Genomic DNA, 27,522 nt, shown 5'->3' with positions numbered 1-27,522 from the left:
AGAACATCCTTTAAAATATTTCACTAAAATCCTGCATTCCAGCAAAAAAAAAAAAGGGAGAAGCAGCTGTAGATGATTTATATATTTGCCTACACCAGAAATGATTCACTTGCACTGCCCTTAAGGTGTGCTCCCTCTGCCAATAACTGCAGGAAGCAATGATAAACAAATTCAAAGCGAGAGATTACAACCTGGGAAAAAGGTTCTGCCAACATACACATCATAACCACATCATAAGGACTCTTCCTTCTTACTGTGCTCCAGTTCTCAAATGTGTGGGTTCATTTACAATGATTTAACAAACAGAAACTCACTGACACATACAATGCTTTTCTGAGGAATCCCACTACGATTCTCATCTTTTCATCTGTGACAAATTCCCATGTGACAGAAAGCAGAAGGGGCAGTGCCTGGTTGTGCTGCAATACAGCCTCTAAGCTGCAAAACACCTAGCACCACTCTTGAAGAGGTCAGTCAGTGCCAAACTGCAATTAATCAACTTACTGCATTCAGCTTATCCACCTTCTTCTTTTCAGGAGCCTTCATGGTAGCTGCTAAAATATCATCGCCTTTGAATTCCTTGTAAAGCTCCAGCAAAGTCTCTCGGGTCTCTGTGTTTGTGTTTTTCAAATAGTAAGATGGATCTAATTTTGCTTTTTCTTCATCTAGGTAAGACAAAGTTAAATCACTTCAGAGTTAAAAGAAACAATGTATTTTGTTCTCCTTCAGTTTATTACATATCTAATCACACAAAAATCTGCCAGGTTGTTTTTTTTTTTTTTTTAATCAAAAGGTCTCATTACTATATTTATTACTGCAGACAGTGACAAATAGCAATGCATATCACTTATGACACTGTAACTTGAAATACAGCACAATAAATGCCAATATGTACACAAAAAGAAAAAAAATTAATCCAACTACTGTAAAAATTTACTTGAAACCACTAGAAATCACTTAAGTCCATCCAAGTCTTGTAAAATTTTTATAGAACAATAAAGGCAAAATACAGTTGGATATAAACTTCTGTCCTTCATCTCCTCACTGAATGGCCAGGCCTATGATGCAAAAATCCCAGGATCAGATCTTTCATCTGATACTGGGGCAGGAGGCTGCTGGACTGAAACGTAGAATTTGATTTATTTAGTTTTTAATGTAATGTTTTTAATTTTTAAAAGTTTCACTTGTTCTCTCTCTTGATATGCCTACTGTTTGCTAGATATTATATATGCCATTTCTGAGATAATACCCACTTATCCCGAGCAGGTAAACAGAAAGAGATGCTTGCTGCAGAACAGTATATAAGAAAACAAAAAACCAACCAAAAACTAGATATGAGAATAAGACACAGAGAAACACACCTTGCTTAGAATTAGCAATCAGACCTCATTAGAAACAGGTCTATAGGAACCCACAAGGGCAAAGGAGAGATTTTTTTTTCCTTTAGCAGTTTAATATTAGCAGATATTACTAAGCATTTAGCTATCAAAAAATCACAAAATAAACGAGAATCAAATGTCTAAGATATCCAGAATAAAAGCATTTTATTTTTTACCAAAACCATAATTTTGGGATTATTTGAGAAAAATCTTACTTGGAAGATGCCCACTGTTCTCGAGGCAGAGGGATGGGCAGTATGAATGATATGAGTTGATAAATATGAATTGATAAATATGAAGGAGTGAGAAGATGAAGGTTTCCTTGTCTTGGCTCTGGGACGAGGCTAACAGGCCTTCTCACTTCTCTCACGTACCTACTTACTCTGACAGGATATGGAAAGCTCTCTGTGTTTGCACAGCTCCCCATAGAGACAGTTAATGATTTCTCAGAGAACCATGTCTGTGCTTCAAAATGTGTTTACACTTTTTGACGTGAAAGGGACAGATTCCACAAGCTCTTCGTGTTTCCAAGAAGCCTTCCAAGTGCCAGCCACTGAGGGATGTCCATCCAGAAAACAGGCAGTTCCACATTTGGTTGGGGTTTTCTCAGCCTACCTTCATTTCACCCTTACCTGGATCCACTACTTTTATGTTGTTCTTAACATGAAAGAAGTTCGAGACGTTGAACTTATCCAGGTTTGTTGGATCCTAAAAATAATAATTGAAAAAACTAAAATCAGAGAGCTTGGTGGGCACCAATTGCATGCAGCAGACTATTCTGAAGGGCAGACACCACCATAAGAGAAGAACAGGGGGAGACAGAACAACTTCCATACTCCCCAAACCACAGAAAGATGAAAAAACCACAAAGCCATCAAGCCCACCCAGCATCAGCAATGAGCCTGTTCACACTGAGTCCTTGGGGTCTGGATGCAGTTGGAAACACAGGATTGCACAGGTATTGCCTGCAGGAGTTACTAACAGAACTAAAGAGTCTACCCTGTCCTGGTGAGAAGAACGAACAAGGAGCTGCAATCCCCCGATTCTTCCCTTCATTCTGTGGTTTGGTCAAACGCACATCAGCCACCTCCTTCTATTTATAGCCCTGGGCCTCATCTGCACATGCTCTGTGAACTGTGGCAATGCATTTCAAAACACAAATAAACCTCAGAGCAAGTCTCTGCAGTAAGAACTGTTTTGACAGTTGTGGGTTTTTTTTTTTTTCCACTCGTGCCTACAGAATTATGTTTAAAAATAAAAAAAAAAGCAACAAAAATGCTCTTATGAAAACTCAATTTAGTGACCATGGGAGGAAAACAGCAAAAACACACAGACCACTGACCGTGAGTCTTTACACTATCTCTAGGCAACTTCCTGCAGAACTCTGACCTTTTGTTAGAAAGAGTGAGACAAGGAATGTCTGCTGGTGATCCAGGTTGCATTACACTATTATTAAACAGTCCTTAATCCTCTTCCTACAATTGCTTCAAGATTTTCTCCTCAAGCTCCTCTGGAGCACAGAAAGGTCAAAACATCAGTCCAGGACACCCAGTCATTTATGGAAATTCTATCTTACAGAAAACAATTCAAACTAAAATACCAGAATAACAGAATAATATGGAATAGTTTCAAGGTCAGGACAAAAACAATGCAATATATTACGCAAAGAACTATGACCTTACATGAATAGTATTATATACACTATATATTATCCCAAATAAATTTAACAAAACTTCTCAGACCCCCACTGTTGATAAGAAGTTCTGATAATTTCATCTGTGCTAAAAGTAATGTGTAATACAAGCAGAGCTGGGAGCTCCACAACTTATTAAGTGATCTAATTATGCCTTTTATTCACCCCTGAAATGTTATTCTTCCACCAGAAAGTGCATTTTTAGTTTTATTGTTGGTAGTAAAATCAAAACACATTTATGAAATCAAGCTGTGTGATTCTGCACTCTAATGTTGACCTTTGGGCTTGTCCAGCCACTGTATAATAGCTTTCTGTTGCTGCCTGTCCCCCTGTACCCCTCCAACAGATCTTCATCAGGACATCATGACAGCTTTTCTCTTTAAGAGCTTGCATTAGACACAGACAACCTTTAAATTAAACTCCTACGAAATAGGAAATTCGGAGCCGTTTTTTAACCGTTTAACCATTTTTGTATCCTCTGACACCAGCACTCTGACTCCCTGCAGACCACAGCCATCCATCTGCTTTCCAAGAGATCTGAGACAACTCCAAACCCCAGAACTGAGACCGAGGTCCTCTGCACAAGGTTTCCTTCTGTCAGTGGATAAACCCTCAAAAATTGAAAGTGAAGTATCAGCTTCCACAGCACACTCAGGACATATTTATTCCTCCCTCTAAAATACAGCATCATGATACACTAGGAGGAGTTTGATTAGAATTAGTGGGAATTCGAACTAGCATGCTAAGTGTGAGAGTAGTGCAGTGAACATTAAGTGAAACACAGGACACCATTTGCTTCTACCACCCCCAAGAGCAGAACCACATCTGAGCAGTCCAACCTGTGCTGCAGAAGACACAATCCACCTCCTTACTGATGGTACTGAGTCCTACAACACGAGATACACATTTCTTGAAGGTAGGACCATGTAAATTTTAGAAATGTGCCCAGTCTTTAGACATATCACTTCAGGAAGAAAACTGTCTAAACACTAATAATGAGCCTGCCAAGCTCCTCTCATTGCATCCACGACAGCTACTGGGCACAGAATCAGAGCAGTCTGAACAAGAAGCTGCAGGGATGGGCAGATGGATGTACCCACATCATGAAAGCCTCAAGCTCCTGGTCAGAGAAAGGCCAGACTCATGGTGATGTTCCCAATCCTGGTAAGATTAAGGGCTAGAGTTCAAAGACTTCAAGAAGTTCTGTGTAAGTGCAGAAAACCAAAATGGAAGATGAACCAGGAAGAGTAACTTGGCCTACTTTTGTTTGTCTTAGCGTGTCTAAAAATGTGCATTCAAATCACCATGGTTGGCAGTCTCAGGGTTTTTCTTACTAAGGTTACAAAACCATAAACTCTTGTTTAGCAAATCACTAGCACAGATACAGACTTCAAAGGGTTGCTAACTATCATGACTATTAAAAGTCTCATATTGAATGTTTTCCTGAAAGTTACACTCTGAAAACTATTAATCTCAAGTTTTACTCCACTTGTTTTTTCCTGTCATTTTCTGGTTTTCCCTGCTTAGAGGAACAGCTTAGACTCTGTTAATCTTAAGCACCATACACACACAGCTTGCCAAAAAGCAGGTTAAAGGCAGCAGTTTCAGACCGTGTGATTTCCTGGAGGCCTCATCCCTCTCTTACCATTTGGTCTGCCACGCTGGATCCCTAATTATTCTCAGGACTGTCACCTTCACATGCCGACCATGACCCACTTCCTTAGCAGCTCCCCTGCACATCCACGGGTGCAGGGCTGGCCCTCGCAGAGCCCTCACCCACAATTGTGAGGAAATCTGCTCTGACCTTCTGTCGCACAAAGAGCAAAGAGGACTAGCTGGGGAGTGAAATATCAATTAACAGTGTGCAGCTCACCCACCCTCAGCTCTGCTCATTAGCTGTGCTTCCTGCCACAAATGTCAGCAGTGTTTAACAGCTTGTCGGGAACCGTGTCTTGTCCACAGCTGATTAGGTTACACAGACACAATCAAACTGACATATGGAAGCACACAACAGTACGAGCCTTTATTTTGAACTGTAACGGCAGCAAACCTGTTAGCATTTGTCCAGACTCTTTTCTTCTTTTTGCCCCTCCACTTGTGCAGTGCAAAGAAGATGCATTTTTTAGCACGGATCTACTCGGGAATGCTCTCTGCAGACTGCCAGCAGAGCTCTGTGCCTGCTGCCACTGCCACAGCAGGGCCTGACTGCACACACCGTGTCTGTCCCTGCTTCACCTGCAGCAGGGACATGGAGCAGACCCACTTCTCCTTAAATTCCAACTTTCAGTAAAGAGCTACAGCCTAAAATATTCAGTCACACTAGGAGTGCTGGTGTCCAGAAAGGGTATCATATGGAACATCACTTGTGTTTCTGTCATTATCAGCAAGATATTAAACTAGAATCCACGGCATCTTGTGCCTGAATAACTACACTCCAGTTCTGGTAATCTATCTTGCACACCAGGGTATGGTATTACTCGTTCCCTCCTGCCCTGCATGGCTGGATAATATCACCATATGCTGATGAAAAACTGCCACACTCTGCCCCAGGACACTCGCATTTCAACAGGGGAAAAAGCAATTTCTGTATATGGACGTGTAGGAAGCACTGAGGATTCCTTGCAAAGACAAGAACATCATAGATGTAAGACAGTATTATTAACAACTAAAGTTGTGATTTTGCTTTTTTTAGTTTCAAATTTAAAAAAATTGTCTTTTTTGACAAGTAAACTTTATAGCAATAGAACACAAATAACTATTACTAAATTCAAAGCTACCAGCTGAGATGGTGCTCAGCAGAAAAGATAACAAGGAAGGATTATGATTAATGTTTGAATAATGTTTAGCACTTAGAAAAATAATATCATGCAATTCTGTCTCCTCTGAAAAGAGAATTTTTTTTTTTTAATATTATAGGAGAGAGAAGCCAAGTTTGAGGTCAATTGCTATTCTGGTAAAAGAACATTGCTAGCAGCTGGAGGAATTCCCTTTATCTATCAATAAGGAAAAATGTGATAACACAAATAATCTGTAAAAATATATTATTTATATTTTCCACACTACCACACACAGGTATGTACCTCATCTGTTTCCTAGGACATTCAGAGTCAGCCCCTGGAAATGCTCCTTTCTACTGTTAAACAGACTATTACAGACAGCCCTGTCCAACTGATATTTGCAAAGCAAGGAATGCCTTTCTAGCAACTTCCTTTAGATCCACTTTTTGCCAAACAGCAGGGTCAGTGATACCAACTCACTCCTGACTGCGGCTCTCTCGGATACCACAGTGCTCAATTTACATGGGGGAATGAGAAAACAACCAAGTGATGAATTTCAACACAGAACTGAAAGGTTTTGAAGAGAAGCAGGATTTGGGATAGGGCTGTCGTGAAACACAGAAACACAGCAGATTGCAGTCATGAACTCTGGCTGAGAAACAGAGCCACAGGTGGCAGAGCTTGGCAGTGTGAAGCCACCACGCTGCCTGCAGTGTTGTCAGCAGGACAGCCTGCACAGGAGACATCAGGCTGTCTTTCAGGAACTGACATGAAGAAAATACCAGCAGAAGATAACAACACATTTCTGTATCACATACACTGCAGCAGTTTTAATGCCCAGGCTCGTCATGACACTTCAGATTGAATCCTGGCCTCAGCAGAGCCAGTCAGACTAGGGCAGCATTGGAACAGACGTCAGGTTATACACTCAGGTTTGCAGTGGGGGATGCGCAGTGCAGGAAATGGCTCTTCATTCTCCTACAACACCTCGAAGCCACTTGAGTCTGTTTGTTGAAAACCCTTTCTTGAACAGAATGAAGATGGAAAGTAGTGATAAAAACCCACAGAGGGAATAACTAAAGTGCTGGCTGTTTGCCCTTTGAGATTTAGGGGACTAGAGCATCTGTGAAAAATCAAAGCTAGGCAGGTAACAGGAACACACTCTTTATACATACATTCAATCCCAACCCTATAAAACACACTGAAATATTTTTTTAGTGGCTGCACATTTCTATTATTTGTTCAAAATAACTTCATTTTCCATACTGCTGCCCAGACACATTTTTAGCCACCCGTGTTGTCCTTTTTTATTTTTCCAAATCCATTACCAACCATGCAGTTCCACTGAAATTAAATTCTGTTGGGAGCTTTCAATCTGAATAAAAGCTACATTTTTTTGCTTCCATTGGATTAAAAAACATTTTACTTTGTTACATTAGCTTGAACAGCAACAAGCCCAAAGGAACAGAGTAAAAATATTTAAAAACATGCTGTGAAGCACTGGGGAGTAGGGAAGAAGGGCTACACTTAATTTAAATTTAGACATAAATGAAAAATATTTTTCTATTTGAATTAGACTGTATTAGTCTTGGTTAATGGCAATTAACTGTTCATGAGATGCATACCAACTCACAATTTCTATAATAGTGATCCTGGAATCCTTTTTCCCCTATTTTCAAATCATGCAAGCCTGCTTTTAAACTAAAGTTTTAGATCTTTTGATACTAAACCTCATCTGTAAATAACTATCTTTTACAGTCTGAAGTTTATAATGTTGGTTTAATTTAGGTTTTAATTCTCCTAAAATCAGTACATGACCAACATTGGTATTTATTAATAAGAAGAACATTCTGAACAAGCATTTAGAGAAAATACCCTGATTGGCTGCTTATTTTACTCTCCTTTAGAGAAACACCCTAGAGAAAATGCTTTTCTGAAGCTTTGACTCTTTCATTCATCTTCAAAAGAGTGAGGTGGACAATCAACTTCAGTCTTAACGTAACACGTCAACTTCCTAAAAGTTTAAATCCCTCACATTCTAAACCACGTTTCTTTTGATGCCACAGACCATGCAGGACACCTCACTACTCCTCCAGACTGTTGGATGGCACTGTTGTGGCTCACCTGGATAACAGAGAAAATACAGCAAAGTTCCTCTGTTCAATCAAACTCTGTTCTAGTTTTCTGCTAGAACAGTGGAACAGCAACCTTTCACCCTCTGCAAAAGATATGGGGTTATATTTAGCTGGATGGTACAACATGTAAGAGAGAGAGGAGTTTACCTGCAGTGTCACAATGTCCTGCCGAGTGAAGGGCTCATCTGTCAAGAGGTCCTTGTAGCTCTTTGGTTTTATGTTCAGCTGCTCGACTGCCTAACAGCCAGCCAAAAGACACTGATATTAAAAAGCGGATTTTCGTGGGTAAATATTACAAGTAAATACGTGATATCAATAAAATCTTACAGTTCAAATCACAAAGAAATCAATTTCACCTCACTCTCAACCAGCAGATGCAATATTTTCACTATGTGCTTTAACAAACGAGAGGCTTTAGTCTCTCATCCCCACAAAACTCGACAGTTTTGTGTGGCTTGATGATTTTTAAAAAAAAAGAATCTTGCAGTCTCTGTTCCACAGTTATGCCTATTATTTAAATCAAATTATTCATAAAAGTACTGCCAAAATAAGAAAGATCTTGCTTTCAGTTTTCTAAGCTCTTATTTGCAAACGAAAATCCCCTGAATCTCTCTTATTCATCCCAATGTCCTGTGTCCTCCTCAGATGACAGGGAGGATATTTCTCTAGTACCTCTAGAGGTCCCTAAATTAATTCCATGGCTATGGCAACCCAAGAAATGCTATTGCTTCACGTGGTACCACATGGGAAACAGCCTCTGGGCACAGCTCCTCGAGGAAGGCCAGTATTGTAAACTGTAAATACTGGAAGGCCAGGATTGTAAATTGTAAATACTGGAAGGCCAGTATTGTAAATTGTAAATACTGGAAGGCCAGTATTGTAAATTGAGCAAAAGAGCAGCAGTTCTGCAGTATCGACAGGGTTTAACAGAGACCACTCTAAACCTCACCCTTGCCTTTTTAACCACAGCAACCACAGCCCTGTGCTTCTAGAAAGAACACTTTTCTAGTTTAACCTAACCTTGACTGCTCTCACAGCTGGAATGAAAACACTTCAACTGCATCTGAGCAAATTTTCCAAAAGCCTTTCCCTTGACTGTAATGGTGAATTTCAGCTTGTTCCTCTCTCAGTGTCTGAAAGTCCCACCAGAACTTCCCATCAACAGAATTCAAAAAGCAGATGTTTCAGTGTTCAGACTTTTTACACCTCTGGATATGGATTCATTAACTGAAGGATTTATTTGCTATTGAAGAATAAATAAACATTGCTTTTACAGTAAGGATTATACAAAGATAAAATTCCATCTGGATTCACATAAATGTTCCCAAAACTCAAATGCAAATGCAGTTCAAGTGTCCACTAAGGCAATCTCTCTGCTATTCCCCCAGCTCCCCCTAAAATAGTCTTTTTTATTCATTATGATATGAGTAAAAATTAGTCAATTTGTATTTTGTTGATGACAGCAGAAAGAAGACAACAGAAGATTTGTCTCTTAATTCAACCAAGGAGCATAAAAAAGCTACTCATTTTGATCTACAAGATCCAGTGCATCCAGATTAACTTCAAGAAAAGGTTTTAAAAATATAATTTAGTTCATATTCTAAGGTTGTTTCTATTTCGACAGCAAAAGTTGGACAACAATTTCTGAAGTTGGTTCACCCCTTTATACTTTAATTTCCCTGGCTGTAAAATAAGAATAAATTCTATTTGCCTTTCTAAAACATTCTGTGATCTTGAATGAAATGCATCAAGTATAAAACATTAATAATGAAATGCAACAGAGAACCTACCTCATAGGCAAACACATTTCCAGTAGTCTTGATGGCCACAATATGGGAGTTATTGGTGAATACAGTGAATAGCACTGGACAGTGGTACTTGCCTGAGAAAAGGGAAAAAAGTTGAAATTTCACATGAAGACTTGCAACTGTCTTGGAATAGCTAATTTCTCTTCTCTCTGTGGAGAGTGTTTACATTAATTTTTAATATGAAGTGTAACTTCAGTGTGTGTTTAATGGCATTTTAACAACATTTTGATTCTCCAGTGACAGATAAAGTGTTAGACTTCAGAGAACTACAAAGCAAGCAAGGAAAATGCAGTTTTGAAATCTATTGCCTTCAATCTCCCAACACAGACCTTTGTCCAGCTTGGTTGACATCTAAGAAGTATCCCAATATAACTGCTATAGTTGTAATCAAAGACCTATTGATAACATGAGCCTGTCCCTGTAACATGCCCAGTGCTCTGTAACACTCCTGCTCCCAGGAATGGAAGTTCAGCTTCTATCCTACAGAAAAGTTCACAGCAGCTGGTGTGCTTTCAGGAGGAGTGCAGCATTTGTATTCAAACGTGGCAGGCAGAATGCCATTAAAGCTGAACATGTTACTCAATAAGAACCCAGCTTCTGCTCTAATCAAGCTGCGAATTCTCCCAGGAGGGTCAGCATAAATATTAACATGTCAACAGCAAGCAAACTGATGGGAGGCAATGGAGGAGGAAAAAGAAAAATGTCTGGATGATCTCAGCAGAAAGCAATTAGAAAAAGGTTATTAATACTTGATCAGTTTGCTAGACCTGTTTGGGTTTGGGTGAGATTTTTGAAATAAGTTGGGCCTATTCAGCTCTTTTTTTCCTAATTACCACTTGAAAATCAAAAGCAGCAGGGAGGCCAGAACAGGCTGCTCACAGCATCTGCAGACAGGAGAGGCAAACACCTCCAGAGCTTTACCAGGCAAACACCTCCAGAGCTTTACCAGGCAAACACCTCCAGAGCTTTACCAGGCAAACACCTCCAGAGCTTTACCAGGCAAACACCTCCAGAGCAGCCAGAGGCAGCCCCGACCCAGCACAAGGTACAGCTGAGCCTGTTCCTGCCCACGCCACCAGAGCTGCAGGAAAGCCATTGTCACCAGGGACTGACATTCCAGAGGAAGCTGAGAAAGGGATTTCTGGAAGTGGCCTCAGGGTATGGCCCAGCTGGTGGACACAGCAAGATGCTGGTAAAATGTGAGGCCTCGCTCCAGCTGCATAAAAAAGAGCAAAGTGCCACATTCTCAGCTCTGGCAAAACCAACACTGCTGAGGGCACACACGTGTGGATCTGGATAGAAGGTGCTCAGCTCAGGAGGGATCATTCAGTGGAAGAAACTGCAACACCCAAAGATGTTTTACATCACACAGGTGTGAACAGAGAAGATCCTCACATGTAGCAACCATCCTACATGCTAAGATTTAAAGAAAAGTTTGCCGATGGACAGAAATGCAACATTTTAATTTTCTTCTTTTGTTGCATTTTCCCTTGCTCAGTTAAGGACACAGAATGCACCTTTTTAAGGAAAAGGCTCCTAAGGCTGAGTGGCTGTTGTCATTCCACTCCAGTATTATGAACTGGACTTCTTGAAGGAAAGTACAATATCACAGTATTTTTCGAAAACCTCAGCCACAGAAACTATTGATCAATTTTTAACACCTTGCTCTTGAGACAGATGGAACACAAGGTGCAGAAGAAATCCATCAGCTACAGAAAAAGCTTGTAGTCCATGGATTTTGGTAAGATAAGGAGACAGACACTCCAGAATTTTATTCCCACCTAATCTTTGCCATTCTCATTTCAAAGAAATCCTTATCTGCTCTACAGCAGATGAATTCATCTCCACTCTTCTCTTTTGTTCCTAGCATCCTCTCTTAGATGGCAGACTTTTTATCTTGCAGAAATAAAACTCGAGGTTGATGTCTTGTGTGCTTCTACAATCCCATGTGTTCATTTAAGTCTAATCCCTTTTATAAACAAAAACCTGTTCAAAACCAAGTGAACAGCAAATATTGCCATAGGCAAGTTAGAAATAAGACAACATTACAGAAATTTGGCCTTTTCTGATTCTTTCCTTAAAGTAAACAGTAGCTTGCTGCAGTAGCAGCTATAGTAAAGTGAAATTGCTGAATAATTTACAGCTCCCCAGTGTAAAGAAAAACAGAAATTGAACTTTAAAGGTAAACATATCACTCACAAGAAGTTATTCTACTCAAAAAATAAAAACCATGATAGAGAACAAAAACTATGTAACTTTACCATGAGTAAGATAAACCAGAATTTATTAAAGCACTCATTAAGGAAAAAAAAACCAAAAAACAACAAAACACCATCACAGAAAATGACTGCACTTACCTTCACTGTTTTTAGCAAAATTCAGCTTTATAAGTGATTTGGCATCTAGTTTCTAAAGAAAATGAAGCATTAAAAAGATTAATCACAACAGAATGTAACCATGGAAATAAAAAGAAACTGTAACATCACTGTTAGGATTTTAATAGTACATAATTCATTAATAATATATTGCAAGTTGTCTGAATCATCAGAACCCTGGGAATTTAAGTCACAGACAGCTCACAAAAACAAGAGTTACAGAGCCTGAGAACTGGGATACATTTGTTTACAGGGTTGTAGTTGAGACAGCAGAGTGCCAACCACAGGGAATAAGCTCAACAAGTTGCACAACTGTCTCAGCACAAACGGGAAGGGGACTTTGCATGGAAAGCTAAGAGGCAAAGATCATTGCTGCTGATCAGAAGGGGCAATTCAGCTGGGGCCTCTGATGAAAGTCATAAAGCCACCAAACCATTTTGGCAATCAAGCTCGATGCCCTTTCTGAAATAACTGTAATTTTCCTTTTAGTCAGGAACTGTGCAGCAGAGCCCACATGATAACTAGCAATAATGAAGAGAGATGGAGACACAAGTTCTCTGGAGAAGCATTTGAGGTCATGAAGGGAGTCCCTGGAGAGATTTTCAGCCACTTAATCCCCAGGTAACAATTCCACGGAAGAGGGAACTGAGGTGGCAGCTGAGGTTGGAATAATCTCCAACTTTAGAGTGGACACTGCAAACTAAGCGAGTTCCTGCTCTCCCACCTTCATCAGAAGGATCTCTATGGCATTTTCTGCTGCCCTCTCTCTGGAAGGGTTTTCTGACACAGGGAGGGAAGAACTATCGGCTGACAAACATTTCTGGATGATCAGGCTGCTCCCTCCCTGCAGCCTTCCCTGAGACATGAAAGCTGCAAACACCCCCAAAATAACAGTGAGCCTTCAGTAACGTGGCAGGGCAGGCCCACGTATGCCAGTCATTCCACAGGGGCACTATGTGATGTGACAGGGCAGCCCACAGCCCTGGCATGGTCAGGTAGTGCTCCCCTGGGGCACCCAGCTGGAGATGAAATCCAGCCCAGCGAGCTCAAGGCTGAGTCAGGATCCAAGGCCTGTAAAAATAACAACAAACCCTTGGACTGTATCGGTCAGAAACTGTCAGAGAGAGTTTCAATGCCAAACTGATCATTACAAGCACACACAGCACGGGCCATTTAAATGAAACAATCGGTTCTCTTCTCAAAACATGCACCTGAAGAGATGAGGGAGGTTTTTATAGGACAGACAGCTCTTAATAAACAACCCCGAGTGGAGATCTGCCAGCCGGGGGCCGACACTGCTGCTCCAATCATTGCAGCCAAGACTGATAACAAAACCACGTGGAACTAAGTCAGTGGGCTTTCTGTGCCCCATCAAAACTCATGTTCTTAGTTCAGAGAGGACACATTGTGACAGCTGGACCCGTTTGTTTACAGGAAGGCTCTTCTCAAACCGCTCTCAACAAACTGGCAGGCTCGTGTGCTGCCAGAAGGGGAACCATCTCTAATTTATTAGCAGGAAGAGCAGTGAGGGCTGCTAGGAATAAGAGGGGAAGGGAAAAAAGAGGCAAGGTTAGGTTATATCCAGTTATGTGATGGAAGACCAGTGCTGCTGTTCTTCTTTCCCCCAAAACACTCCAGTTACCTGCCCACTACTAGGGTACAAAGGAGAGTAAAGGCAATGGCAGCTTCTGAAATGACTAAGTGAATGCAGAGTTTTAGTCATTTATTTATCTTCTTATACCAAAAAATTATCACAGAAGAAGTAGGGGAACAGTAGAGCTGCCAAAATGAACATCTATTCCTGGACAGATCTGTTCAACCTAAACAACTATTAACACAAAGCAGCATCCATCTGTGCATATGATGTGCAACAGCCCAAAAATTATGTTTCAGAAAAAGTTTCTTTAGAAATACAACCACTGGAAACACTGATAATTTGAAGGAAGGTCCTTAAATTATCTTCCTGGCAGCCCTGAGCTACACCCAAAACATATGAGCAGATCATCTTTAAACAAAAATGGAAACAGTTCCCTAAGAAACAGTTTATCATGACTGAAGATTCAAATTTAGACCTTGACAGAAATTTAGCAGAAAAGACAGACTAAGCTGCCATGCAGACCTTCCAGGCAGCAAAAGCTGCAGTGCAGTGTTTCACCTGTCAATGTATGATGCATCATTAGAAGCGCTGTCAAGTCCTTGGACTCTGACTCCATACCCAGGGAAGTCGTATGGTATTTCAAGTCACATCTTCCCATAACATGGAAAGAGGTTATTTTTCAGCATCAGTTACTCATGGGGCATCAGCTGCTCACGCTGGATCAGCGTGGATCCCACTGAGACCAGCACATACACGACAACAGTAAATTAAAAGATGGTGATTGTCAAGTAGGAGTTGAAATCTGCGCGCTGCCTGGAGCCTTCTTCCAGGGTGGGAACTCTGGAATGCTGTATGAATACTATAAACTGTGATTGCTGCAGACTGGCCTCCCAACAGGCTTGTGTTGGAGAAGTGACCTTGGCTGTCAACTCACACCCTCTGGGGCAGCTCTGTGCTGCGCTGGGTGGCAAGGCAAGAGGGGGATTTAGTGTCTGGTCAAAGGAAGTCTCTGGAGTCCCAGAACTGCAAAACCAGGTGATGATCTGCTACAAAGGACTGCTCAGTGCCCAAGACCAAGCTGCAGGATCTGGCAACTGCACACAGAGCAGCTGTAGGTAAAGGAGTCCACACCCCAGGACTTCCAGGAGGTCGAGTTGTGGAAGACCTACACACTACACAGGAAAGTATGAAAGAACATGAAACAGGCAACACATGTAATATTATCTTTTTCCTCTCAAGTTCTTCATTTCACACAAAAACAGGATTATTTTGCGTGTGGGTGAATTTCCTTTTATGTATTCTCCATCAGAAGTCAGAGCTTTCCAAGCACCATCACACAGTTTGTTGCCATGGAAATGACCGCTATGCCAAAAACAGGCACTGGTCCTCACGGGAAGAGACAGCAGGAATGAATGAATCCTAAAATGAGTTACAGTACTTGTTGTCATGTATTTCTTAATAATGCATAAGAGAGCAAAAATATTGCATACACTGCTCAAGTTCAGAACTATTTCCAACCTGAGTTTCCCTGACACACACCTACCACCCAGCTTCAGCCACCCTCCAGTAAAGAAAGCCAGGGAAAATAAAGTGTTTATTAAAAACACTTGATCTAATTAAAATTCTAAATTCTTAATGAAAACAAAAGGCCACAAGCATCTGCCACTTCCCCTAAGCAGAAATAAGAGCTGCATATTCACTTTTAAAAATATTTTATGCAGAAATACTGGAAAGCAGACACATTTCACAGCATGTAGTGCCAGCTGCTCCACAGCAAGGAAGGGCTAAAAAAAACCAAATGCAAACCCGTGTGAGCTCTTCTCTCAGCTGACTCCTCTCTCCCAGGCACACTTCCACAACGGCAGCCAAGGCTACTTTTGGCCATGACCTACTTTCCTGCAGCAGCGAGAAGCCCCAGCACCCTGCACACTCTCATCTGTCAGCTGACAGGGCTGGCTCCTGCGGGATCCCAAAGGGCAGCATCCTCCCTCCATGGATACCCACGCAGGGGTCATCACCACGCAGAGGTCAGTGGGGCACTGTGGCAGCTCGGGGATGAAACGTGCCGATTGTTTGGAATGAAATCCCTCTCTGTCACCGCTGCTGTGTCTCATGGAGATATGACCTACAATCCCCACACACCAATTAGTTACACTCTCTGCACCTCTTTGGTGTGTGGCTGCACGTTCTCGGTAATGAGGCTCTGGCCTGGCTGGACACACAGCAGCCTGAAAGCCATCTCTGCTCACACATGGGCAGGGCTGGCGATGTGCAGGAGAGCTGTGTTTAGCAAGGACAGACCTTCCGCTCTACCAACAGCAACTGGGTAAGCTGAAACGTTCAGCACCTGGGGATCCAACACCCTGTGGGACACACTGAACAGCCTTTGCCAGGAACACACAGAAATCCAAGGAAGCTATCACGGGGAAAATTATGTGCCATGTCTCAATCACTGATGAAAAATCACTCAGAGCTGCTTGGTGGGTTTTCATCCCACCCAAACCAGCAACACAGAGTTACCTCTGTAAAGAGAAGAGAAAGCCAGAACAAACACTCATACTGAAACACAATGTGGCCTACCAAGTACCAAATTTAGCTTCACAACAGCAAATGAATGTTGCACTAAATTCTTTGGTTCCTTTAAAGATGAGACCTGTTACATATAATTTTGCATAAAACTTCCCATTTTAAGAAGCCCTCTTACAATTATCCCTGCTATAAAATCTTACAAAAATATGGGGATATGAATTGAACAAATACTACTGGAATAACTCCATGTATAATGTTACTTATTTCAGATCTTGTAAATGGATTCAGTGACGATAAAAGGTGTTGGAAATCCTCAAGTCTACACATTAGGGTATGTGACTGGAAACAGCAGCATTGTTTTAACAAGATAAGCCATCTTCCTGTAGTTTAATATTTCATGAAAAATTTGGGGTCAGAGCCAAGAGGCCAGAACAGTCTCATGATTCAAGGTATTGTTTCTACGTTCAGTTCAACAGTAAAAATGCTTGACGTGTATCATGTGGACAACTGCCTCCCAAATGCTAAAAAGCTACCCCTCAGCTCATGCTCTGGGATGAAGCTGTTGCTTAACTGCAGTTTTCATGCACTGCTAAACTGGTATGGAAACGATCACAAAAGATCCTTCATTATGCATTTCCAGACCACTGTACTTACATATTTAAAAGTTAAACTGACACCATATGGTCACCAAAGCCTTGTCCAGAGAATCATAAAGATGTGCTTGATAACACACATGGCTCACAGAGAGCAGCAATAATGCTGCTCTATCAAAGAGCACATTGACAGAAATTACCATGAGAAAAAGATGTGTAGCTGCACGTGCAAGATCAAACCTGCAGCCTCAGTGCAGTCAGAAGCCTGTCAACCCAGAGACCCACAGCCAAATATGACACGGTTCAAGGAAAATAAAGCTCTGCAGAAGCACCAAAACTCTAGTCCCCGATTTTAGTGAAAAATAGGCAAGCAAGGATCTGTGGGAAACCTCATGCTGCATCTCATTTAAGGCTAGAGCACTTCACAGCTGCTCGTTTTCCAAGTGTCACAGCCACAAAATCCCATCCAGTGTGCACACTTTCCCCAAAACACAGAAAAGGAAGAGAAGAGACCATCTGTTCAGTCTGTAAAACCTAGATTTAAATACTTTTTGCTGTAAGGGCTATAATGCATTAGAATGTATCTGTCACGTATCTGTCACGGATCTGCCTGTGTCCAGAGGTGGGTTACTGGATCAAACACTGCCCACCACCACCACAGCCCCCACCAGCAAGGCAGGAAGGGGGCACAGCAGCTTGGCCAGTGACTCAAGACACTGGAGGGTTTTAAATGTCTTTTTTGATAAAGCACTTGAACAGTAAGTACAGGCAAATCTCATCTTCTTCACCCTCATGGCTTCCCAAAGATACAGGGAATTGAAAAATAAATCCTCTTTTCAGGACAGATGAACTCTCAGCAGTGCTGAGCACACTGCTCTAAAACACACAGATACAACTCTAGGAGAACAACCAGCAATCCATGTTTGTCAGTAAAAAAGGAGAGTGGGAAATGTTCAGAAAACCCAACAAAAGAGAAGTCATCTTTCAGGACACCAGCCTCAGTGGGACCTTCACCCCCTTGACCCTCCATGGGTTTTATGACCATTTTCAATTCTTAGACACGACTTCCTGGTCATTCCTCAGGGCAGGAATCGTGTCCTCACATGTTTCTATCCAGGAGCCTTGAAAATTCACTCGTCAAATATTGACTCAGACTGTTGACTAAAAGTTAATAATTTCTGAGGCCAATGAGGTAAGATGGCATGGCTCAGTTGCTGCACACTGAGGAGCTCATCTTGTTCAAAGGGGGTTCCAGACATCTGAGCAGAGCCTGTGCCTGCTGCCCCAGACGGAAATGCACCTGGAGAGAGAACCTGCACGAGGACAGCTGCACCCAACCATGGCTGAAAGGAGGCCACAGAAACACAGGCAGCAACATTCAACTGGAAACAAAACCAAAAAAAAGAGAGAAAAGGAAGCAACAATGCTCATCCTGCCTAACTCTTACTTATAAATGAGTACTTGCTCCTGAAATGACCCAGCTTACCAAGAAAAAGTGCAATCAATTACCATTTTCTCAAAGCATCCTTCCATCTAAATGGATACACTGAAAACTGTTCTCAGTCTTAGCTATCTTACGTAATATATCAAAGTATTACCAAAGTATTTCAGGAAGAGATTAGAAAATTTTCCTACCACTGTACCAGGCATTCAGAGAGCACTGACTGTGTATGATTAGGATTAACTCTGTTCAAAGAAGATATATTAAAATTTAACAGATGTGGAGAAGGGCAACTGTGACCATTTAGGGTATGAAGAACTCAAAGGCATGGAAACATCTGACAGGAAAATACAAGTCTCAGCAAGAAAATGCCAAACACACAGCTGTAAACACGAACAGAGAGAAGTGCAACTTTGGCACAAACACAAACGAGACTAAGTTGGTCAAACCCAAAATGTACAGAAGATATCTACCAGATGAGAAACCATCAAAAGAACCTCTCAGCAGTCATAGCAGGCAGAAAGCAAACACCAGCTCGAGACAGAGCATGCAGTTCACAGGCAGACTGTGAGAGAGCCAAAGAGCTCAGACAATCTTGCACTTTTCTGTTCCTGATCATTTCACCTTTCTTTCTGCAACACATGAAAACCAAGCTGGATTTGTCTGAACCATGTTTCAGCAACAAAGTTTTCCTTGGTTTTATTTCTGTAAGCTTTGTTCTGTGCTCTGTAATAATGTATTACTCACCCAGAACAGAACTGCATTCCCACCCCCCACTGAAACTTTTTTTACAAATACACAAGAAAAATAACTCATTTCAAATGTACAAGAAAAAATATGGCAAGTTTAACAAAAGGGAAAAAAGGAGGCAATTGACATTTAAACTTAAGCAGCATCTGAAGACCTGACTGAGTTGCATTGGACAAACTAAGAAATATACTTTGAATTTCAAAGCTGAAGATGTGCCAGCTTCTTCTGGCATGTATGTGAAAAGCATTCTCTAGAGAAGAATTAAAGTTCTCATTTATACATCACTCCTATTACATCCAAATGAGACCTGAAGCTACTGATCCACGTAAATGAGCACTCATTGCCAAAGCCCCAAGGAGAAAATGCAGCAGAGACGACTTGGATTTCAGGTGCTGTGCTCTGACGCTGAGGAAAAAAACTGCAAAAGAGGGATGTGACTCACTCCTGGATTCTTCAACATAATGAAAAATATCTCAGCTGGTCAAACTATTTTGCTCTTAATTAGACAGTCCCAGCAGTCTAGATATGGAAAACTGATGTGGAAATAGCCTGCCTATGGAAGGCTCACAGCATTTTCCTCTCAACATTTTGTATCTAGAGAAAGGATAAAAAAGCTCAAAGTAAGAACAATCTCTTTGGAAACAGTAAGTGAATAAAATTTTCAAGAGAAAAAGAAGAAAAATCGCAAGGAATGTCTGACTCCTGCTGCAATGTGCCATTTTTAGAAGATCATCCTAATCCTAAGGTAACATTACCACCATGTTGCAGGAAGGTCTAGGCAAGCACTCTGAAAATGCATCCCTGTGAACATTATCTGCAGCTATTACATTCTCCTGACACTGTTCACTGCTACACTGGGTCACCTTCAAACCACAGGCTCTTGTTGATGACATCCATTATTTGCTGCTCATTATCTAGAAACACACCTGGAATAACACAATTAAAGCAGCAATCTGCAGTCAATTACTGCACAGACCAGAGGAACCACATTAAAAGGCACTGTCACTGTTGATTTGGCCAAGGAGGGCCACGTGAAACCCGAACTTGTCCTCTTCCCCGTTCAAGCCCGAGATTTGTTCCCCTCAGCTCAGGTCTGGATGGGTTTTGCCTGTGATCCTGATCTCAGTACCTGTGACTCCTCAAAGAGTGAGGTTCATCCAACCCACCTCCAGGAATCCATTTCTGAAACACACGGGCCCTGCACTGATTATCTGATCCAAGTGGAAGGCAGTTTGTAGTGAATCATAAAGCCCTGGCTGGAACCTAAACTGCCCTTGACCACCTGCTACCCCTGTGCCTGGTATTTCCCACACTGCTCACACTGCAGTTTCTTTAGCCACAATATCACCAAAGCAGGAAAAATACCTAATCCCTCTTTCTCATTACGTTCACTCCTTGGGTGAAGAAATTCTAACCAATGCTTTCTATTTCTCTGTCTGTGCTTTCAAAATGCATACATGGTAAAAACACTTTTATGTTTAAGGAAGTTTCACCTTTGCTCCAATTTCTTTTCAGGCAGGATTTCCCTTATTTAGACAGCCAAAGACTTTTTAAAGTGCATTAAAAAAAGTGCTGTAAGGTTGTTTGTTCCTTTTTAAATGGGATTAATAAATTCAGTAGTAAAAGAAATAATCTCCTCCATATCCTCTTCATCAAAGCAGGCCAGCAAGCTTCCCTGCAAGACCAGAAACTGATTTCTATGAGACTGACTGAAATCTAATTGATCAAATTGAAAAGAAACCATGCTTTCACAATAAAATGAAGAAACAGCCACCAGCAGCATTTGGGAGAGCACTTAGCTACTAATATATTTAAGGAATGCATTTGAGAATGATTTTCCAAAGTTTTGAAATAACAGATTTGGTTGCAACTTCTTCTTTTGAGGGTAAGAAGCTACTGGTTTCGAAAGTGCCTGTGATTATTCAGGCAAACATCATCTTACCAACCTTACTTCAGAAAACGGTTACAAGGAAGGTCCCTGCTGGCACGCCTGGGGAGCAGAGCTGGAGGGAGGAGGTGCCCACTGCAGGCTGTCACTGCTGCAGGGCACTGCAGGCTCTGGTGTGCCCACAGCCTGGACCAGACAGGGGACTGCACGAGCCAGGCACCTGCACTGCCACAGTTATCTGTCACGTTAGCCACAACGTCACCCCAAGTCAGTTTTATTTGGTAAACACAGGATTAAGTGTGGGAGAAAACAACAAATGTTTATGTTGTATGCAAAGCAAAACTTTGTGTCCAGCTCCCTCTTTTCAAAAGGCAGATGTCAGAGCCTTCTGTCTCTAAAGTTAGTTTTCATTTTCATGTCGGTGGTTCTACTACTCCTCCGTATGTACCAGGCTCTTCTCTATGGCTATCTTCAGAGGCAGCCCAGGCAAAAGGCTTTTCTAACCCTTAAAAACCCCTCAGAATTCATAAAAAACGTCCTCTTTAACCTAGTAACGAGCTTGTGACACCTAAGAAAACGCTCTCTCTGGCCTGCAGGTGTGGATCCTAACCTTGCATGAAACAGGGCACTGCAGTGTGTTCTGCCTCATCTGGAGCAGAGATGGGGCTGCCAGTGCCATAAATCCACCAGCCAGCACCTGCAGGTCTCCTTGCCTGACTGGGGCTCCCGAGCTAAATGAACTCCTGTGCTTAGCTCGAAGGCAGACACAGGGAACAGCCACGCAGCTGCACATGGCCCTGAACACGGGCACTGCTCTCCGGGGCGGGCAGGAGCAGCAGACACATGGACTGCAGTGTGCTCCAAGCACTGCAGAAAGAACTCACAGAGGGGAGCCCTCTACGTCAGTTTGAAACTAGATGCACTTAAAACAGTCACACAATTGGCTTTGGACTAAAGCCTTAGAAGCAAACATCAGAAATCAACTGGCTTTGCAGTGTTCAAAAGAACTAAGTTCCCACGGAAAAGGGGGAACAAGAGACAAGGACAATAACTACTTACGAGACAGGGAAAGAGAGACATTTGCCCAAGGTTACAGAGCCTCGACCAGGGCTGAAGTACAGCCACAATAATCTGGCCTGCCCACACACTGTCAGAATGTCACTGAACCAGAGTAGAAAAAATAGGTATTGACATCAGGCACATTACAATGCAAAGGAGGAAAAATAGCTCAGCCCACATATAACATATCCATGCAACAAAGAACAGTTTCCTTGAAATTCCTCTCACAAGGCACGCTGATCTATCATCTGTTCATATTTGAGATTCCAACAAACCAAACACGCTCTGGCCCATCTCTCCTCTTGGGAACAGGTACCCTGAGCCCAGCTGGCTGCCTCGTGTGGGCACGCTGGTCAGGCTGGCAGAACGTCGCGACGTGAAACATCCTGGCGAGCGTGCAACCCTCCCCGAGCCCGAGTGCTGCTCTCAGGGAAAAGGAATGAGCTAACTATGACTTCCCTCTTTTATTTTGTACAATTTTAGTGTAAAGGTAAGCTAGGGCAGTGTCCTGAGAAAGCTGCCAAAAAAAGTAAGTGAGCCAATGCCGACTGACAGGTTGTAGTTGAGCTGCAATAGATGTACTGATTCTTCAAAAATCACTGGTGTCGTAAAGTAAGCATTTTTTACCCCAGTGCATTTTTAAAAAGGGAGGAGAATAAATTATAAATCTAAAGTTATTTTCTGGAATAGCTCAAGGGAAACTCTAGGCAAGGGTCAAGAGTGGTATGTTTCTCCTAAATGGATATTGGTGTCCTTATTGCACTTCAGGAGAATGTTCAGAAAAGCAAGAAAAAATAAACCATAAGCCATTAGAAAGTCTAGAAAAGGAAAATAAAAGAAAAATATTAAAATATTTGAAATATATCAAAGAACAACTGTGATCTTGGCACTGCAGCATTTCTTTAAAAGAAAGGCTTGTCCAAAAGTTTAAGATTCATAAGAATCAGAGAAGTCCCTTGTAGATCATTCACAAACATCCAATTAATAAAAGACAAGCACAGTCCTACCCTGGAGCACTGTGAAGACAAATATATTAATGACTTCAAGGCTCTCCAGATCTCCACTGAGGGGTCCACTTCAGAAATAAGACAGCCAGACAGAATTAGTGAGTGCCAAGAGTGCACCATTAACAATGCCATTTCCAAGTAGCCTGTTGACTTCTCTAAAGCACCTGTCCTGTAGCAAACCATAATAAGAGAGGTACAAGCCACAAAGGATTTCATTATAATTTTTTACTTCAGGACAAATAAATGGAAAAATTCTCCAGAGCCTCATCACCAATGTGTGCAAAGTAACTTCATAAATCCCTGTACAAAACATGGCACTGCAGCTGATCTGCCTCAAATCCTTTCTGAACAAACCCAGAGTCTCTCTGTAATCACCAGTTCCTTACAGAAGATACCTCCTGGTTCCCATGAGCAAGCTGCACGGGGAACAGAAGGTGCACACTCCGTGACAGATTAAACAGAGGACAGCACAGTCCAGAGATGCACAAGCTCCATCCACTGACTGCCTCTGCCACCTACCCCCATCCCCTTCCTGCCCATCGCCATCCTCCCCCACCCAAAAATCGGAGTTACCCTCTGGGAAACAAAGGCCAAGTTACACCTCTTCCTTCAACATCACCCCTGGATTCACAGCTCCACAGGGCTGACTCAGCAGGGCTGGGGGCTGTTCTGGAAAACAAGGCTCTCCTTTTTCTTCCAGCTGACCTGAACACCTCTGTCCTGGGGAGGAGCTGGGCAGAGCAGCGTGGCACAGAACCAAAGGGGACAAGAAAGGGCTCCCCAGACAGAGCAGTGCAGAGGAAAAGGGGGGATGCATGTTGAGGAGAGCTGGAGCTGCACTGCACAACAAACAGAGAGGCACAAGTCTGGGTGAACTCAACTCAAAGCCAGACTTCATTTGAGCATTTATGGTTCACCAAGTATGTTCTTCACAGTCTCCCTCTCTCTAAATTACACAAAACCACCGGGCACATTACACTTCTTGCTTAGCATTTACTCCAAGTAATTTTAAACCACATCACAGTTCACAGTCTGCAGTGAGAGCAGGTCTCATGGAACTGCTCTGGGTGAAAACAACTGATCTGGCAACGCCCCAAAACTCCCAGCCAATGCAGAGAGCAGCAAGGTGGTAGCAAAACCAAAAGAAATAGCTGTGATTGCATTCCTTCTGAACAGTACATTGGCCTCTCCATGGCACAAACACACCTGCAGGAAGATATGGAGTCTCAAACAGGCTGTTCAAATGTAGAGTTTGGAATGCTGCATCTGTATTTAGCTTCTCCTCATATCTGTCTGCTGGGAAAATCTTTAATCAAACATAAGATGCCTCAGAAGCAATCTCACGGCTCAGAGCCATCTGCAAACCTCCCCCAGTCCTGGGCAGTGGTTGCCTCCCAGTGTTCGGGAAAGTAACTGCACACACTGAAGGAAAAAATAACTTTCAGTAGCTCAGGCAACAATTTCTCTTTAAAGTTTTCCTCTAGGCCCTCAAAAACAATGCACTCTTTTTAACACATCAGAACAAAAACGTAATTCCAACAAGGATGTATTTCCTCTACTTCATATTTATTTGGTGCTTTACAACTTCTTACTATTACAGAAAGTAATCCCTTCATAATTATCATCTATGCAGAAAAAGTGGGGAGAAAGCCACAAAGGCACTGAAATCCCACTCTCACAGTGAACTACCATGAGAGAAGCTTTCTGAATTATATTGTCAAGATAACTCAAAAGATTTTGTAGTTTAAGCTTCCCATTCATAATATCACCTATTAATCTCTTTAATCTGCATAACACCAAATACACACAGACCAAGACAGAGTACTTTCTACTATAAGGATCATCAGCATGACAAAGGGAGGGGATATCAGGTCTAAAATCCCAAAGCCCTCCTTTTTTCAGCTAAAAAGGGATACCCATAAATCTCTCCATTAATTTCAGCAAAGCTGATCTCACAGATATGATCTTCAAAACTGCACTGCCTCTAAAACTTCTTTTGCTTTCACCAAGGCATTGTTTTTCTCCAATAAACAGGAAGCTGAGCATAAGGAAAGCAAAGACCTGAGGTGAATACACCCATCATTACTTACTTCTCCTGTGATTGGATTGGTTCCATATTTCTTTATCCAAGGAACAATGCTCCTGAAAAAAGAAGGGATAAAGTAATAAGTGACAAACACCATCAGAAACCTCTATTGATGGGCATTTTTTCATTTTTCTTGCCAACTTGCTAAGACCAAATGATGATAAAACAGCTGTAACTAGCTCAACACCACAAAAATAAAGGTAAATTCAGGCAGGAACTTACAGTATGTCAAAGACTGTCCCATCTGGTGTGCAAACTGGGTATTCAAATGGCTGCAGAGACAAACTAGGAAAGAGAGAACACATTCTTGTCAGCAAAATCAGCTGGAAATCACGAGGACAGGCAAATTACACGTTGCTGATTCACTTGCACATTAAAGCAAGGCCTATACCAATGAAAATAGTGGGTGGCTGCCCATGTCCACCTGATTCTACATAAATTAAAAACAAAATCCATGAGAGGAACTGGTGCTGCCAGCAGGAACCTGTAGCTGTCATCACTCACAGCCACAGAGCCCTGGGATGCTGTAACACTCCCAGACCTGCTTTCATTGCCATGTTGGGACTCAGCAGCACAAACATGGTTCAACAGAAACACTCCCTGGCTGGGGAATAACTGACAGTGACATTCAGTACCTCCTGTTAGGGAACCACCCAATTTACAAGAGGACTTCTAACCCAATTCTACCAACTTCCTTCTTTCCCTCCACCACTTAAACAGCAAATTCTAAACCGAAAAAAATAGCAGAAATATTCCCTCAATCTACCTAATCCCTGCCTCAGCAAGAGGAGTGATTGATGAGAATGTTCTGAGCAGGGAAAAGTAGATTCAAGCCCTGATTACACAGATTTGAAAGACTGGAATGTACACGGTCATTGTTCCGCATTATTTTATCACTTGTGTATTCTTTCCATCAGCTCCCACCTCTGCAGACACTAAACATGGCAAGTGTAGACACTGTTTCAGTTCTTATTGAAGTTTTTCTCGCCACACTAGGGTCACAGCAGGCAGGAGCCAATGAAAGTAACTGCTTTGGTTCAGTGTCAACAGCCTGATAAACAGATGCATCATTTAAGAACGATAACGTAAATCTGTTCTTACCTGCAGTGATCAAATGATAAACGTCTAAAATTAGTTCGAGGAACGTCTGTTTATGGGAAAAGAAAACCCATACAAGTGAGTTTTAAGAAACACATCACTCCAGGTAACAAAGAAACATTTGAAAGTTGCACTTTGATATATAAGTGGGCAATTTACTGATGATAATACAGTAAAGTTTACAAACTTGTACCTCTACCAGACTCCCCTGCCCTGAAACTACATGGCCAGAAAAAGATCGCAAGAGAGTCCAGTTTAAATCTGATGCTTAACAACACTCAGGCTCTGCCCCACCGGTGGTCACAAGACTTTTGGAGGGTGGGGACGCTCGGCTGGGGCATAAAGGGGGCATTTCTGACCAGCACGGCGAGTCCTTGGGGGCTGGGGCTCAGCACCCGCTGTGCTCGGGGAGGGCCCTCAGCGCCCACCCACAGGGACGGGGGAACCTTCGGGCCTTTACCTGCTTTTTTGCCCCCGTAGAACTGCGTGTACTCGGCACACGTGATGTACCTGCGGGACAGGGGGCACTGAGGGGCGGCCCGGCACACACCCACACCCACACCCGGCCCCAGACCCAGACCCAGACCCAGACCCAGACCCGACCCGGCCCATATTCACACCCGGCCCACACCCAGACCCGGCCCCAGACCCGGCCCAGCCCATATTCAGACCCGGCCCTCACCCAGACCCAGACCCGGCCCAAACCCAGACCCGGCCCCAGATCCAGACCCGACCCGGCCCATATTCAGACCCGGCCCTCACCCAGACCCAGGCCCAAACCCAGACCCAGCGCCAGACCTAAACCCAGACCCAGAGCCAGACCCAGCGCCTGCCCGGCCCAGACCCACAGCCGGCCCAGACCCGACCCGGCCTCCCGCACCCCCGGCCCCACACGCGCTCACATCTTGTCCTTCTGGTGCTGTCTCTTGCCCATGGCGGCGGCTCAGCCCGGGCCCGGCCCAAACTCAGCCGCTCCCGGCCCAAACTCAGCCGCTCCCGGCCCGGCCCAAACTCAGCCGCTCCCGGCCCCGGCCCGGCCCAAACTCAGCCGCTCCGGGCCCGGCTCAGCCCGCGCTCCGGCCCAGGCCGCGCCTCCCCCGGTGCAGCGCGGAAGGGCCGCGGCGGGAACAGCGGCGGGAGCGGCGCGTTCCGGGGCCGCGCCGGGCCGGGGAGAGCCGGGGATGCTCGGCCTGGAAAAGGGAGGAGGCCGCGGAGCAGCTTCCAGGGCCTGCAGCGCTACAGGGAGCTCCGTCGGGAACTGCAGTGATAGCACAGGGAGTGATTGGGAACCGAAACGGGAAATTCAG

General features: G+C 43.0%; 1 protein-coding gene across 3 annotated transcripts in view; it reads right to left on the bottom strand.

Annotated features, from left to right (window-relative positions):
- PPIL2 (peptidylprolyl isomerase like 2) overlaps nt 1–27,297 on the bottom strand; it is a 71,908-nt gene extending 44,611 nt beyond the window's left edge. Inside the window, exons 1-11 of one of the 3 annotated variants that reach the window (XM_027892605.1) lie at nt 27,266–27,297; nt 27,118–27,176; nt 26,676–26,725; nt 26,219–26,264; nt 25,340–25,402; nt 25,122–25,173; nt 12,150–12,201; nt 9,775–9,866; nt 8,132–8,221; nt 2,012–2,087; nt 505–665 (exon numbers count right to left, since the gene is read on the bottom strand). In XM_027892605.1, coding sequence (XP_027748406.1) covers nt 505–665; nt 2,012–2,087; nt 8,132–8,221; nt 9,775–9,866; nt 12,150–12,201; nt 25,122–25,173; nt 25,340–25,402; nt 26,219–26,264; nt 26,676–26,725; nt 27,118–27,149 — 714 coding nt within the window. In that variant the 5' untranslated portion in view covers nt 27,150–27,176; nt 27,266–27,297. Of the gene's footprint in view, nt 1–504; nt 666–2,011; nt 2,088–8,131; nt 8,222–9,774; nt 9,867–12,149; nt 12,202–12,891; nt 13,095–25,121; nt 25,174–25,339; nt 25,403–26,218; nt 26,265–26,675; nt 26,726–27,117; nt 27,221–27,265 lie in introns of those variants that run through there. The other 2 variants (XM_027892604.1, XM_027892607.1) reach the window with 2 other exon arrangements.
- Nucleotides 27,298–27,522: the final 225 nt, after the last annotated feature.

The sequence above is a fragment of the Empidonax traillii genome, unplaced genomic scaffold, assembly GCF_003031625.1.
Source record: "Empidonax traillii isolate 1590-97213 ecotype Southwest subspecies unplaced genomic scaffold, ASM303162v1 scaffold361:size2146424, whole genome shotgun sequence".
Taxonomy (NCBI): Eukaryota; Metazoa; Chordata; class Aves; order Passeriformes; family Tyrannidae; genus Empidonax; species Empidonax traillii.
Note: the sequence above shows the minus strand (reverse complement) of the source record. Positions and strands in the feature narration are given on the sequence as shown.